Raw genomic sequence first — 14640 nt, 5'->3', positions numbered from 1 at the left:
AAACATGCCACAATGTATTAATAAGAACTGTTGTGACACGATGGTAGGGTTCTCAGTTATATTTCCAGAGGTGATGGGGTCGAAACCTAGGGAGGTTGGTCGATCCATAAAAAAAAAATAACCAACGAACCAGAGCCACGTGAAAACCTCACATAAGGCCACACGGAAACCTTTCATTGGGCCACATGGTGGATTGTGGTTGGCCCAACCCGAATCAACACAACCAATAAAATATTGCCACTTGTCTTATCTTGATTGGTCCTCTGACAACCATATTGCACAGTCACCTACTAACGTTAGCGCAACGTCATCGTAAGGTCTGCCCAGTCAAAACTGCGAGTTGGATTTTTAGTTGTTTGCCAAAAGCTTTAGAATGTGATAACTTTTTGATATGGTGTTAGATTGAAGCTATTCAAGTATCATTAGAATTAGAACGAAGAGATCTATGATTTGGTGCATGTTTCAGGAGAAATTGAGCATTTTGATTTTTGAGCATATTTTTGATCCCCTCAGTCAAGCAACAACTCCACACAATATTTTCAGCTCAAGCAATATCTAATGGAGGAAAATTTTGCATGGGGCCCCTTTTTTCTATTTTGGATTTATGAATCTTCATGAGCTTTACTGTACATCGTTCTCCTTTACTTTGAATTTTATGAATATGAATTTTATCTTTCCCCTTTAATCTCACTAGGCTACTTAAAGGCTTGCTTTGATCTTTTCCTTAGCCTCTAAGTGAGTTGCTTCTACCCCTTAACATTTCAAAAATTTGGGCAAAACATTGCTTTTCACATCTTACTAAACATTGCTTGCTTACACCATATTGCAATAAAAATGACACTTCCATGACATAACACATATCACACAAAAACCACTTCATAGTTATGACAAAACACATTGGGACAAAGTTTACTTTCATACAATGCATCACACCTCCTCAAGTTTTCCTTCATCATGACATATAACATTGCACAAAAGGTTATTTTCATGCATTGTACTTTTGCAAATTTTCCACTATTATGACATGTCACATCCAAATATATTTTCCATGTGAAACACATATTGCAGCGAATTTTTTACAAGACGTGACACATAAATCTTATTGCACCTAAAGTTTTAAGGTATGAAACATATCACACTTAGACCTTTTAATGCAATACACAAAGATTCCAAAGTTTTAAATGCATATCACACTAAAAGTTAAGAGAGGTGAGATACAAGGAATTTCATATAGAAAGTTAAAAGAGGTGCAACACAAGGATTTTATGTGACACGGGGGCTCCTTGGGGAACCTCCTAAAATATTCACCTTGCAACTAGAAAATTATAAACAGAGCTTTGCCTTGAGAGAATAGATTGTAGCAAGGCTTTTCTAGACTCATTCAAAACAGATGCTTTCCACGACCATATAGAACAAAATGGTATGTTTGTCTTTTGGTATTTGAAAATCTATTTTTTACTATAGGATATGATACCCGTGATCAAAATGTCCCTAGGCATTAACTTTGCCATAATTTATAGAGGCTCTTAGATATGAGTAGTTGTGCTCGGTCAAGTTTCTTTGAAGTGTCTAAAAATTCTCAAGCGTGGAGATGGGATGTGGTCATCGTTTGCGAGAGCCCTCACCTTATGCACATCGTAGGCAGTGAAATTTACACACGGGATATTGAAACAAGACAATAGCTAAGGGTGAGGCTATCAATGAACTATTAATGATTTTGTCAGCATAAAACTTAAATTCATATAAGAATAATATATTGGGTTTGTAAATAACAACCAAGTGAGTAACAAAAAATAATTTGGAGGGACTACTAAGACCTTGGGAATGTATTGAGAAAATGATCATTTTGAGCCTTTTGTGGGGTTGTGTACTGCTCTAAGGATCTCATGAAAAGTTTTTTGCTTACCTTGATGATTCTTTCAAACTAACTCATCTCTTTCCAAGTTTATTTTGGATTTTATATTAACTAAGGAGGGACCATAGTCCTGAATTAGGTCCATACCCATTCCAATAACTTATAAAGGGACAATTTTCAAACCCCTTAAGTTCCCCTTCCTTGAGCTCGAAGCGCAATGACATGTGATACTTTCTTCTTGTCAAAAAATTGAAGATGACTCATCCTATACATAATCACTAGTACTATGTGAAGAAACATATAATATACCTTTAGGAGAGACCCAACTCACATTTTCTTGCCCAATAAGAGATTTTCTATGATCTTTCTCCTTCCTCTACCTTGTAGATTGTGAACTTTCATGAAAATCCCCCTTCTTGGCTAGTTATTTAGGAGTTGAACAAATCTCCTTGTTACCCATTTCCATACATATAGAATCCACCTTCAAAAAAATTAGAGTGGATTTATTCAATAACTCACCTAAGAGATTTGAGGTCTATTGCATAGACTCACTTAGTTCATGTCCCAAGACTATTGGCCCTAGCTTCATCCTTGAAGGGATCATATTTACATTTGATTAGTGACAACATGATTTGGTGAAAGAAGACCCTTGAAATTAGTGTCCTTCTCTTGTCATTTTTCCTGATCATCATTATAGTTATTTGTGCAAACCCTATTTCCATTTGGTTGGTCCTCTATTACAAAGGCATTTTTTGATGCCATGTTGGGAAGTTCTAGAGAAACTTGTTTCTTTTGCCAATTTTTTTACTTAAATGGGTAGGGTCAATCTAATACCACACGTGCATGAACATGACAATTTATAGGGAAAAATGGAACGTTCACATAAACCAACTTTTGATTGTGAGATGAATCTCCTACCTGGATCTCCAATATCGCATTAATACCATCATTCACATCCATCAAAATCGATATTTTTACTAATAACCAAAATGCAATAATTTTGAAGAGTGGTATATTTCAAGGGTCTTCCCCAGTAGATTTTTTGTTGCAATTAGGATCTTATCCATCCAAAACTCAAGTGGTAAACTCAGTAACTTCATCGATGTAGGGATTTTTCTTATAATCCATGTTCTAGGGTCAATAGTTAGTCCAAACTTGGAGAGTACCTCAAACTAGTGCCCATTCAAGATCTTTTAAGCATCCTCCTTTGTTCTAAAACTAAAGCCTAACCAACCCGTAGTTAGTAAGCGAAAGACAAGGCCATAATCAATAACATAAGACTAATTGATTTGGAACAAGTTATTTAGGTTGACTATGATATGTATTAACCTTAAAATTTTCCAAATATAGCCTTCTTAGAGAATTCTTGGCCTAATCAAGTTGGATATCTTCCACCAATGTCATCTTCACAATTATTTTCCTTTGTCTTATCACCCTTCGAGGTTTCTTTGCCTTTCGATTCACTAGGTTGTTATGTCATTTTTTTCTTTACCATGGGAATCCCCTCACAAGGAATAGAAAGTCCAAATTTTTCCTTACAAACCCAAAGCATTTGATTCATAGACCAAATGCTTTACACTTCCAAAAGCATCCACCAAAGCTTAGTTCTTGATATGGTGATTACCCCTTGATGAAATAGATGCGTAGTCATTGCACGAAATTGACATGGAATGAATTAATGACAAAAGTAGATCTTTTGAATCCATTACATATATGTTGTACCCAATTATCAATGGATTGAATTCCACCACGATCAATTATAAATGTGAGATAGTAAAGGCCATGCCCAACTCATTTAACAGTGACAAATCATCTTCTTGCCCCACTTTTCCAACTTATTCTAAAGTTATATTTCACTGAAACTGGACCTTGGAGTATCCACTAATTTGTTTCTTATGAAGAAAAATACATCCTTAACCCTTGTCATAGGAGAGCACAAGGTTTAGACTCCTTTGTAAGGACTAATGTATTCACCCACCCATCAAATATCTATAGAAAAATTGGACCTTTTCAAAAGCCTCACATATTTTTTTCGCTAACATGTTCATGGCTTATGGGACTAGATTATGACTTAAGGATTCTCAACCTAGAGGCATCTAAGTTGTCAAAATCACTTAGGGATTGCATTTAATTTGGGCCACACAAACCCTTAAAATGCCTAGATTTTTTTTGTGTGTCTCCTCTTGAGTTCTGCAAGTTTTGAATCTTAGTCACCTTACATAACAAAATCCTCGAAATCCAATCACGTTAGCAATATTTGACAATAATCACACAAATATTGCTAGTCACACACATGTAACATTAAGGAATCACACCTATTTGGAGCAATTAAATATATTTTTAAACATATATTTATACCATTTGTAAGGTATCATCTACATTTTTTTACATAAGAAAACAGGGTATCATCCACATAGGGAGCAATGGATTAAAATGAACATAAAAATATTAAATTACATAATAAATATAATGACAATGTCTATTTGATATATAAAATGAAATACATGCATTTAAGTTGTCAAAATAACTAGGGATCACATCCAACCTGGGCCACACCAACCCTTAACATGATTGATCTTTTGTGTGTCTCCCCTCAATCACTGCAAGTTTCAAACTTTTGTTGCCTTACATAACAAAATCCTTAAATCCAATCATGCTAAAAAGATTTGACAATCATCACATAAATGTTACTAGTCACACACATGTAAAGGTGAGCATACCTATTTTAAACAATTAAACATAGTTTTTGACATATTTTTATTTCATTTGTAAGATATCATCTACATTTTTTTCATATAAGAAAATAAGGTATCATCCACATATAGATCAATGTGTTAAAATGCACCTAAATATATTAAATCATGTAATGAATAAATTGATAATATCTATTTGATACATTAAATGTAATTACACACCCTTTTTAAGTTCTATATTTTCAAAATTAGTTTTTTTCTTCTTCTTTCACAATCAGGTAGCAGGACCAACCCTAATGTTGGACGGAAGAACATATTACTCATTAATTGGATGTTATCACCAAGATTGTGTGAAGCTCGATCGAGCTTGGACGACCCTCAAGATAGTTTAATCCCCCCAAGGTGATTCCCATCCTCAACCTCTGTCCATAAAGTTTAAACCTACTAAAAACTAAACCCCACACAAACCAACTAATCTATATTTCATATTTATTTTTTAATTAATTATTTATAGATTATATATTTTTATAAATTAGCAATGATTCTTACACATATCCTTCGCAACATGGGTTCGTTTTCACCAACACTCACTGTGAACTTTTCTCTTCTTCATTACCATAAAATCTGGGCCATGGGACGAAAACAAAGGTAAATACATGTGTTTGCAAAAGTTGACCTTACGCAACAAACCTTTAATAAAAACCTAATGCCCTTACCCAATTATAAAATTATATGTTAGAAAAATCGAATGTTCTCCCGATGGGACGATGGGGTGGTTGTCTCACTCAAATGTTATTCTAGTGAGAGGGAGACACCATAACCTGTCATAGTAAAACTGGAAGGAAATGCGCATCCCTTTGAAGTCTAGGATCCCGACTCCATTTTCTGGTGGCCTCCATACTTCCTATCTTAAACTAAACTATGAAATTAAAATAAACTATGAAGTTTTGATATATGTAATTCAACTATTAATTTTTTTTTTCAATTAAAAAAATAAATTAAATTCGGTTGATCAACCCATACCACTCCCTTGTATGTTTTCTTAAGAATAATATATTATACGGAATTTTCCCTAAATTAAAACCAACGAGGGAGGACGTGATATTATTATATGTATATATATATCTTTTTAGACGGTACAGGTACAGGAATTCACATCTCATAATGGTGTTGGGTTAAGTGAAAATGAAAATCTCTTGATGTGTGTGCTCGCTATCTTGATCGTAAGATACGTCCACCAACTCAATTTTCTCATTTACACTGCAACTCTAGATATAAAGAGCAATGTATGTATTCATGTTCATGGATGGGCAACCATCACATAGATTCTTTGGTATCGTCGGACTTACTAAGTTTGCATGCACCGCAAATACTGGAGCAATAAAAGCCCAGATTGAATGAATGAACTCACTCCTCCCTTCAAACACATCATACCAATAGCTGAAAGAAACTCTGCCTCTGAAAGGAAATAAAAGCAAAAGAGGGAGCGGGGGGAGAGGGCGTGAGGAGAAGATAGTTTTCTGCCTCAGTCTTATCATTTATTCATTAAGGTAGGTAGAGGTTTCTGTGATTTGTACAGTTTTTCAAAGTGTGTAGGGATTTTTTGGCTTGTAATGAGACGTTAGCTGGTTTGTTATCCTGGAATATTTGAGGTTGTAATTTGCTGTTTGCCTGGGTGAGCATGTTTATGTTTATGTTTTTTAAATTTCTTGTTTGGGTATTGATTATTTCTGATAGTGGGAATGTTTTGTGCTGTGATGAAGTTCGGGAAGAATGAGGTGGGAAAGGGTGAAGATTAAGACAAAAGGTGGAGAGGAGCCAGACGCCAAAAAGTCTCCTGGCAGGAAAGGTGGCGGGTTGGGTCCAGGCAAGAGATGGGGGCACACATGCAACACTCTCAGGAATGGCCGTTCTTTCTATGTTTTCGGAGGCTACGGGAAGGACAATTGCCAGACAAATGACGTTCACATTTTTGACCCGAGTAACTACTTTTCTTGATTTTCCGGTCATGTGTATTTGAAGTAAAATGGAAAAAGAAAATCACCGTGTACGTGCATCTGTGTTTAAGTTTCTGTGCATCGCTGTGGCAGTGTGCAAAATTTTGTGTGTATGAGAGAGAGATTTTATGAAACTAAATGTCTGTGCGTATCCAAAATCATGTTTTTATGGTCGGTGTAAATTCCTTTCGCGAGAGGTCTAGTCATCTTCAGAAAATAAGTTAGAATAGTAGAGCAAAACAAATTGTTAAAACCTGAGACATGCAAGGGAAAATAAATATAGGTTGGGTAAAAAGTGATGCTCAAAAAATCACATAGCACTGAGTTAAATGAGGCAGATCAACAGACTTAACCTTTACAGCGGTCTGGATGTGACCTAGAACTAATCCATTCCATAAATATAGAGTTGCATTCTTAATAGAATGGATGTCCGATGACATGAGGTCATCCTACAACTGTACATCATGGGTGGGAATATCTAGACTTACGAAAATAAAATTGGGGTTAGGTTTTATTTTAATTAAAGTTGACTGTAGGGTTTGTGGTTAAAACATTGATCATGGATCATCCGTTCTTTCTATGGAAACAATTTGTATAAATGATAAAGTCGGAAGAAATACAGAAAACTTTTTTATTTTAATAATCTCCCCTTCGTTGTTACAAATCTACATTCCTCTTCTAGATAGTAGGTTTGCATTGTGAGATCAGTTGTATTAGAACCTCATTGAATGCTTTTAGACATGGAACGGACACATTTGGCCCTTAAAAACATCAATATGACTGCAATTGCAATTCATTATGTTTTGGACATCATTTACAATTTCATCAAGCTTGAACCGATCAAGTAAATTTTGCACCTAGCCATGGTGGTTTGAAAGAAACATTACTCACTGACCCTACACTGTGTTGCTTTCAACTTTCCAAGTAAATGGTTCCACTTATTTATTATTTAACAATTCATTGTTTGTGCAGACAAACAAACGTGGACGAAGCCAATATTGAAAGGAAATTTTCCTACTCCGAGGGATAGCCACAGTTGTACAACTGTTGGATCATGTCTGTTTGTTTTTGGTGGCACTGATGGGCAGAATCCTCTTAGAGACCTGGTCATACTTGATACAGGTATATTTCAACTTTTACTCTGGATTTTCAGATAATTTTATGCATGCATGAAATTTGTGATCATATGGAAGACAAGTTGCAATTCTATAAGAAAGTATTATATTCTTATAAGCATTCGGTGGTTGCGAAGATATTAGAAATACCAAGTTAATCCTGTAAGAAAGCGTCAAATTCCTGTAAACATTCAGTGGTTGGCAAAATATTATAAATAGGCCTTGATTCAAAAATGGTAATCTCAAACCCATGTATGAAATATTAGATGTCTTGGTGAACATTGAATATATAGAGAATCCTAACTTCCACGCATGTAAGGAGATCTGTATTTGTGATCTGTATGAAGCTTATTACAACTAAAATGATGGGAAGGATAGGATTTGTGCATTACCAGCATTTCAGAAAGAGATTTTGACAAAAATATTTTCTTCTGCTTTTTGCTATGTCAAAAATTAAAAAGAGTGGAAAAGGTAGTGGTTAAAAAGAAATGAATACACTGTTTGAAGCCATGGTTGGGTTGGAGAACTAACAAAATGGAAGTTATCTCTATGTCTGAAAATCTGATGGTATCGAAACAATCAATATAGGATTTTATTTAGTGAGCCCATCCCTCTTTCCTGGTATCATTATTTGGTGAAAGATGTGAATGTCAATGGCAATTTATTATTAATCAGAGTACTTGGAAAATTAATTCTTGGGCACATATAAGTGGTCACTTGTCAGAAATTGATCGAACATATAAGTGGTCACTTGTCAGAAATCGATCGAGATAAATTAACTGAATGGCATGGACATCAACAATATTTCAGGCCTTTTACTTGATTGTGATTTTAGACAAGTTTGAAATGGTGAATGTTGGAAACCTTACATTACTTATATTTCTCAATTTTCGTTCAGATGTTGAAACTTATAAGTTATGGGGTACATTATCAAAGTAAAATTCAAAACAATGGTTTATCAACGTTAATTTAAAAACCTAACTAGATTACAATCTTTGGATTCTTCTTTTTGGAGCAATGGATGTAATTAGGTGTTTGCTTCATACCATAACCTAGGCAAGTTACACGTGATTTCAAGAATGGAGGAAAAATTGCTTAAATAGTTCTATATTGCATGACACAATGAATTTTCATACCTTCATTTTGGAATCAACTTGGTTGTGTTCTAGAAAGGCTCTTGACGGAAATGTATGTGGGGAAGGGCATGTTTAGTAACTTGTCTTCACTATATAAGTTCATTTTATTTTATCCATGTTTAAGCGGTTATTTGACTACGTACTCATTTTTGTTGCTATTTAATGTTAATGCAAATTGTTGGTTATATCTTTATTTGTTTGTGTGTATGTTATGCAATACTCCTTATGCATTGTTAAATACAAGTTATGATTTCTAATTAGATAGTTTGGTTTGAGATCATTATATTGTTATTGGAACTATAAGAACAAGTTGGTGTCATTAGATCCAACATTATGTTGGGGACAACTCTTCTTTACTTTTCACCCATCTTTGCTTATTCCGACCATCTTTTTGGCTTAGTCATTTAGGTTTGGGCATCATTTGAATAAATGATACACTTTCATAAAATTGAATGCTTTGTTTTATCCAATGTTGCATTAATTGTTATCGGGATAATATTGGCGCGAGGAAAAAATCGTAATTATCGGGAAATAATCTGGAAAAAATCATTTGGTACAAAAATATTCATTTTTTTCAATTTTTTTAATATCTAAACCATCTACAACATAAAATAAATACATTGACACATAAATATGATAAAATAACTAATATATAAGATATTTAATATCATTTCTAGTGCTAAAATCACACATAACATTGAATCATGTCCTGAATAGTAAGTCCTGACTCCTAAGTCCTAACTCAGCCTCAAAATATCAACAAAAAATATAATAATACATCTCATCATGTCGTAATGTCATATACAATAAAATGAAGAAAATAACTAAAGTCTAATCCTATTGATTTCCTCTGCCCCTCTTGCGAGAAAATGCCATAGCTTTCCCTTCCCCTCTAGATGTAGATGCTGGTGCTGGTGGAGTTGGCAGTGGAGTCTGCTGTGCTCTAGAAGCTGAAGAACTAGAAGTAGGAGCTATAGGAGGTAGACCACGTCCTCTACTAGTGGCAGGGGTAGCCCGGGTAGGTGGTGTCACCTGGAAACATTACAATCTCCCAATCCTGAAATCCTGAAAAACTGATAAGTCTGCTGGATTTTGAATGAAATCTAAAATTCTACTTTCTCCATATGAAATCCAATGAGGCCAGAACCACTCTCAAACATCCTGAGTCATTTCATGGTAATGTTAAAAATTTAAGTAAAAGGATGAAAATGAAGATTAAGGAGAATGTCACTTTTACTTTAAGAATTTAACATTACCATGAATAGCATATCAATACTAGGGCCTAGACTTGATCATTAAGCTGCCCCACTCAAAAATTATTTGTTTCTTTAAAAAAAAATTGCATTTCGAACATTTAGCATCCCTTATAAAACCGTGCTGCCCCGACCCTTGGCGATAAATTGGGAAAAATCGTGATTTTTTCCCAATTTATCGCGATTTTTTTTGAAATTATCGGGTATAAAAAAATCCGCAACTATTACTCGCGATAATATCGGCTTCGGGAAAAAATTGCGATAAAACGATAATATCACGATTTTCACAACACTGGTTTTATCACACATTGGTCTTTGGTTGACACATTGGCATCCCTCCTCAATGGCATACATTCATGATTTTGTCTATGTAGTGTTTTATAGATAATTTAAAGTAATCAATAGATATGACAATGGGAGCATTTTCTTCAATGCCATATTTCCTTTGGTACATTTCTTTACTTAGTTGCTCAAGTGACATACTCATGAAGTGGACCCCTATGGAAGATTGACAATTGGGGGTTGAATATAGGTGAGTGAATTAGATTTGCAATGCATGTTGTCACACCTCATTACCAAATCATTGTGTTTTTAATGCCACCATATGAGCAGCCAAAAGAAAAGAGCATTCATAGATAATATCGAGAAGAATAGAAATCATAGGTTATGTCCAACATACATCAAGACAACGACTCATAATTAGAGGTAAGGCATCTCCATGCTTGTATAAATCTATTTGCATTATAGGGTGCAATTTTTCACACTTTTAGTATGATACACTTAAAGAATGACTATAGTTAGTGTTGTTGAAAATTGGTAGCTTCGGTCGGTATTTTCATTGGGAAATCAAAGAAGAAATTATGTATTTTTCATGTTGACCAAGTCGGTCCCACCACATGAAGGGGTTTGACCCTATGGTCAAAACCCACCTCCTAGCACTTGTATATATATTAGCATTCTATTGACCTCATCTGGCATCCATTCATCACATCTCATTTGACCAACACAAGGAGTTTTGTTCACACGTCCAAGGAGAAGAAGAAAAAAATTTGTTCTTCGTTGACCAACTATTTGACTTGCATTGACTTTGGTTTGTTTCTTTATGTTTGACTGAACTCTTGATTGATTTTGGAGGCCGGAAGTTTCAGTGGTTTGTTGACTATGGTTGGTCGAAGTTCTGTTGACTTGGCATTTATTGAGGTCAAAGATTGGTATTTTGATTGGAAGATTTTGATGAATTGAACTCTCTCATAAGGAAAGTTTTATGGATTTTCCCCTTTATGGGTTTTGCCCTGGTCATTGACCTAAATTTTGGTGTCTTGTCTTATTGTTTATTGTGATATTTATTGCTCTATTGAAAAAGTTAATGGTTGAAATTTTTCATGTAAAACTGCTTAATGATTGGAATGCTCTAAAGAAGTCAAATTGTATATTTGGAAGTAGTTATCGGTTTGAAAACATTGTACGAGTCTTGATTGCATTAGAAACTCAACGTGTATGTTGTGGGGTGCTACTCTAGTACCCATCATTGTTGATTTCTGGTAGCATCGAATGTGCTCTAAGTCTCAAATTTTGCAGGGAGGCTTAGGGACATGTATTCCAAAGAACCTAGAAAGCGTTTTGGGAAATTCCACCCATAAATAGTTTTATTAAAATAATTAATTATTTTTAATGGGACCCTAAGTCTAAATTTAGGAAAATAAAATAATTAAAGGGTATTAATATAAACTGTGGGTGTAACTTCTAGAAGAAGACGAGGATCAAGTAGAAATGATGTTAGCCATTGATTAGCTTCTAATCTGGGCTGTTGAATGTCAACGAGAAGATTATTTAAGGAGGCTTGAGGGTCACTTGGAAAGACACACAGAGTGAGTTCAGAAGTTCGATTTGCTGACGCAGAGCAGCTGCCGAGAGAATATCGATAGTGAGGGGCAGGGATAATTGGGTTGGAGTATCTTCTCCAGAGCCCAGGATATGTAACAGAGAGGCAGAGAGACACCAAAAGGAGGCAACACAGGACCTAGGAGGGGTTGACGCTGAGCCAGAAGGGCTCACACAGAAGCAACGAAGTTCTCCAAGCAGAAGTCCGAATTTGCTGAGGGGGTTGACATTTCTGAGTCGGGAGAGCTAGAAACTGCTCTAGAAGGAAAATCGATTCCTAGTTGAGCTGACGCAAAGCCTTTGAGGCTGACGTGGGCCCACACAGTGGCAATGCAGAAATTGCCGGGGACACGTTGGTTTAGCTGCTGGATCGACCGGAACTTGCCGGGTAGAGTGAGGTAATCTCACAAATTTCTTCTGACAGTTTATTTCTTTGTAACTGGATTGCTTGGAGGGCATCCAGAGTTGTATTCAGAAAAAAACAATGCATAATAATAAAAACCCTCAGATCTACTACATCGGTTTTCCCGCATTGGGTTTTTCCGGGGACATTTGTCCAAAAATAACTGTGTCACTTGTGTGTATCTTTCTCTATTGTTTTGTTCTTGTTTTGGGTATATTATTTAATTGGTGTAGGTTGAGTGTATTAGCTTCGATATTTGCTGTAGGAAGCAATAAGTAATTTGTTTCAGTAATTAACAAATAGAAGTTTAATCAGTTACTGCAGTAGGGATTCCGGTTTATGGAATTTTCACATGGTATCAAAGCGAGTGCAGGTGAAGCAAGAAGAACAGTGCCAGAGAACCCAGCGCTAATAAAAGAAGGAGGTCAAAAAAGTTGCAGGAGGCAGCAGTGCGATTCCCTAGAGGGGTTTGCGTAGTCCTAGCCAGAGGGTGGAATTTTGAGGCAGTCTCTCTCTGAGTGAGTCAATAGAGAGAAGGGCTTCCAGATCAAAATTTTGCCGTGGCAGAGGGAGCAATGCTGAAGCTTTAGTGTGAGGAAGAGCTAGTGGGACACAATTTTCTATAGGCCGTTTTGCTGCGCAGAAAGACGTCAGAAGAGAAGAGAAGCATTGTAAGGGAACTTTTCTTCAGTAAGACTTCTCGCCAAGAAGTCTGTTTTCTTACTGGCTGAGCAGCAACAGTAAGAATTAGAGAGGAGATTTTTGACATTTGTGATAGAGATGGCAACCAGTGGCTTGAGGGATCAGGATAGATTGGACGGAGCATCCAACTATGTCATCTAGAAGGCAAGGATGTCATTCCTTCTAGATGAGCATGCCCTCAAGACATATGTCGACAACGTGGTGGTTGTGCCTGCAGATGCAGATCTGTTGAAGAAATACAAGGCAGAAATGGTGAAGGCAAAGCGTATGATCCTCGACGGAGTGAAGGATCATGTGGTCTGTCACATCGCTAGCAGAGGGACTGCTAAGGAGATGTGGGATGCATTGTCTACGCTGTATCAGGGATCTTCCGAGCAATGAAAGATGTACCTTGAGCAGAAACTGAGATCTGCTCAGATGCAGAAGGGGGAGTGTGTGGATCCATTCCTCACGAAGCTTCAGGAGACCTGAGATGAGTTATTAGCTATGGGGTCTACACCTCAAGATTCCGAGTTGGTTAGACTGGCCCTCAATTCTGTCTCAGATGAGTGGCAAGTCTTTGTCTAGAGTATCCTGGGCAGGGTGACTTTGCTGAATTGGGATGAGATGTGGGCAACTCTCAAGCAAGAGGAGTTGAGGAGACATCTAGTCAAATGTAAGCTTGATGGAAGCGTCAGCAGTGGGTCAAAGCCCAAGGACAAGGATGAGAATGCAGCCCTTGCATCGAAGGGGAAACAGGGGTAGTGGAGACATAAGAAGGACGTCTCGAAGATAAAGTGCTTTAGGTGTGGTGAGATGGGTCACTATGCAACACAATGTCCTCTCAGAAAGAAGGACAAAGATGAGAAGCACGATCCGAAGGTTGCACTTGCGAAGATCAAGGAGGAGGAGTTCGCCATGACAACAGAGATGCCTCCAAGAGGGAGGTGTGTTGATTTAGAATTGTAGTTTGAAGGAGCTATAGATGGGCAAGATCCTTGAGGAACCCACCACTCGGGTCAATTCCTTGCTACGGGAGCCTAGATCAGAAGTAGCAAGATGGATAAGTGTCAGATGGTGCCGAGGAGAATCAGAGAGACAGTTGCAGTGGCTAGGAGCGGCAGAGACTGAGCAACACAGAGCAGAGTTGGCAGTAGTTCAGATGGCACAGAGCAGAAGTCAGCAACAACGTAGAAGATTCAAAGGTTCAACATAGAGACTAGCAACAATCAGGTCCCAACATTCACATGGTATCATACTGAACACAATTAGTTTAGTAATTTGGGATGTTTTTCTGTTGCTGAAACAGTAGCAACAACAGTTTGCAGTGCATAGGTAGTTGGTATTCATAGTGCCAGTGCCAACAGCAGCACAGATGCAAAATTTCAGAGGGAATTGCAGTACGGATGCAGTTTTGACAATGGCAGGGTCAGTAGCAGTACAGATGCAACATTTGCACAGTGGTTGGCGGACAACATGTTAGACATCAACATTGTAGAGGGAGATGTTACAGAACAAAGTGATACTTCAACAGGTTGCATTACTAGAGCATATTCCTTGCTAAGAGGGAGTGTTGATTTCTGGTAGCATCGGATGTGCTCCAAGTCTCAAATTTTGCAGGGAGGC

The 14640-nt window shown here is 36.8% G+C and overlaps 1 protein-coding gene across 1 annotated transcript in view; it reads left to right on the top strand.

Annotated features, from left to right (window-relative positions):
• The first annotated feature begins 5733 nt into the window (after positions 1 to 5733).
• Positions 5734 to 14640, top strand: part of LOC149228727 (protein GLUTELIN PRECURSOR ACCUMULATION 3-like) — a 332287-nt gene continuing 323380 nt past the window's right edge. The window contains exons 1-3 of the mRNA XM_089375723.1: positions 5734 to 6098; positions 6312 to 6529; positions 7518 to 7667. Of these exons, the coding sequence (XP_089231849.1) occupies positions 6322 to 6529; positions 7518 to 7667 (358 nt within the window). The 5' untranslated portion in view covers positions 5734 to 6098; positions 6312 to 6321. The remainder of the gene's footprint in view (positions 6099 to 6311; positions 6530 to 7517; positions 7668 to 14640) is intronic.

The sequence above is a fragment of the Pinus tabuliformis genome, chromosome J (genome assembly GCF_031772625.1).
Source record: "Pinus tabuliformis cultivar Carrire ecotype Pingquan chromosome J, CPIR1, whole genome shotgun sequence".
NCBI classification, from domain to species: domain Eukaryota; kingdom Viridiplantae; phylum Streptophyta; class Pinopsida; order Pinales; family Pinaceae; genus Pinus; species Pinus tabuliformis.
The sequence above is the reverse complement of the archived record's forward strand: the minus strand, read 5'-3'. Positions and strand labels throughout refer to the sequence as shown.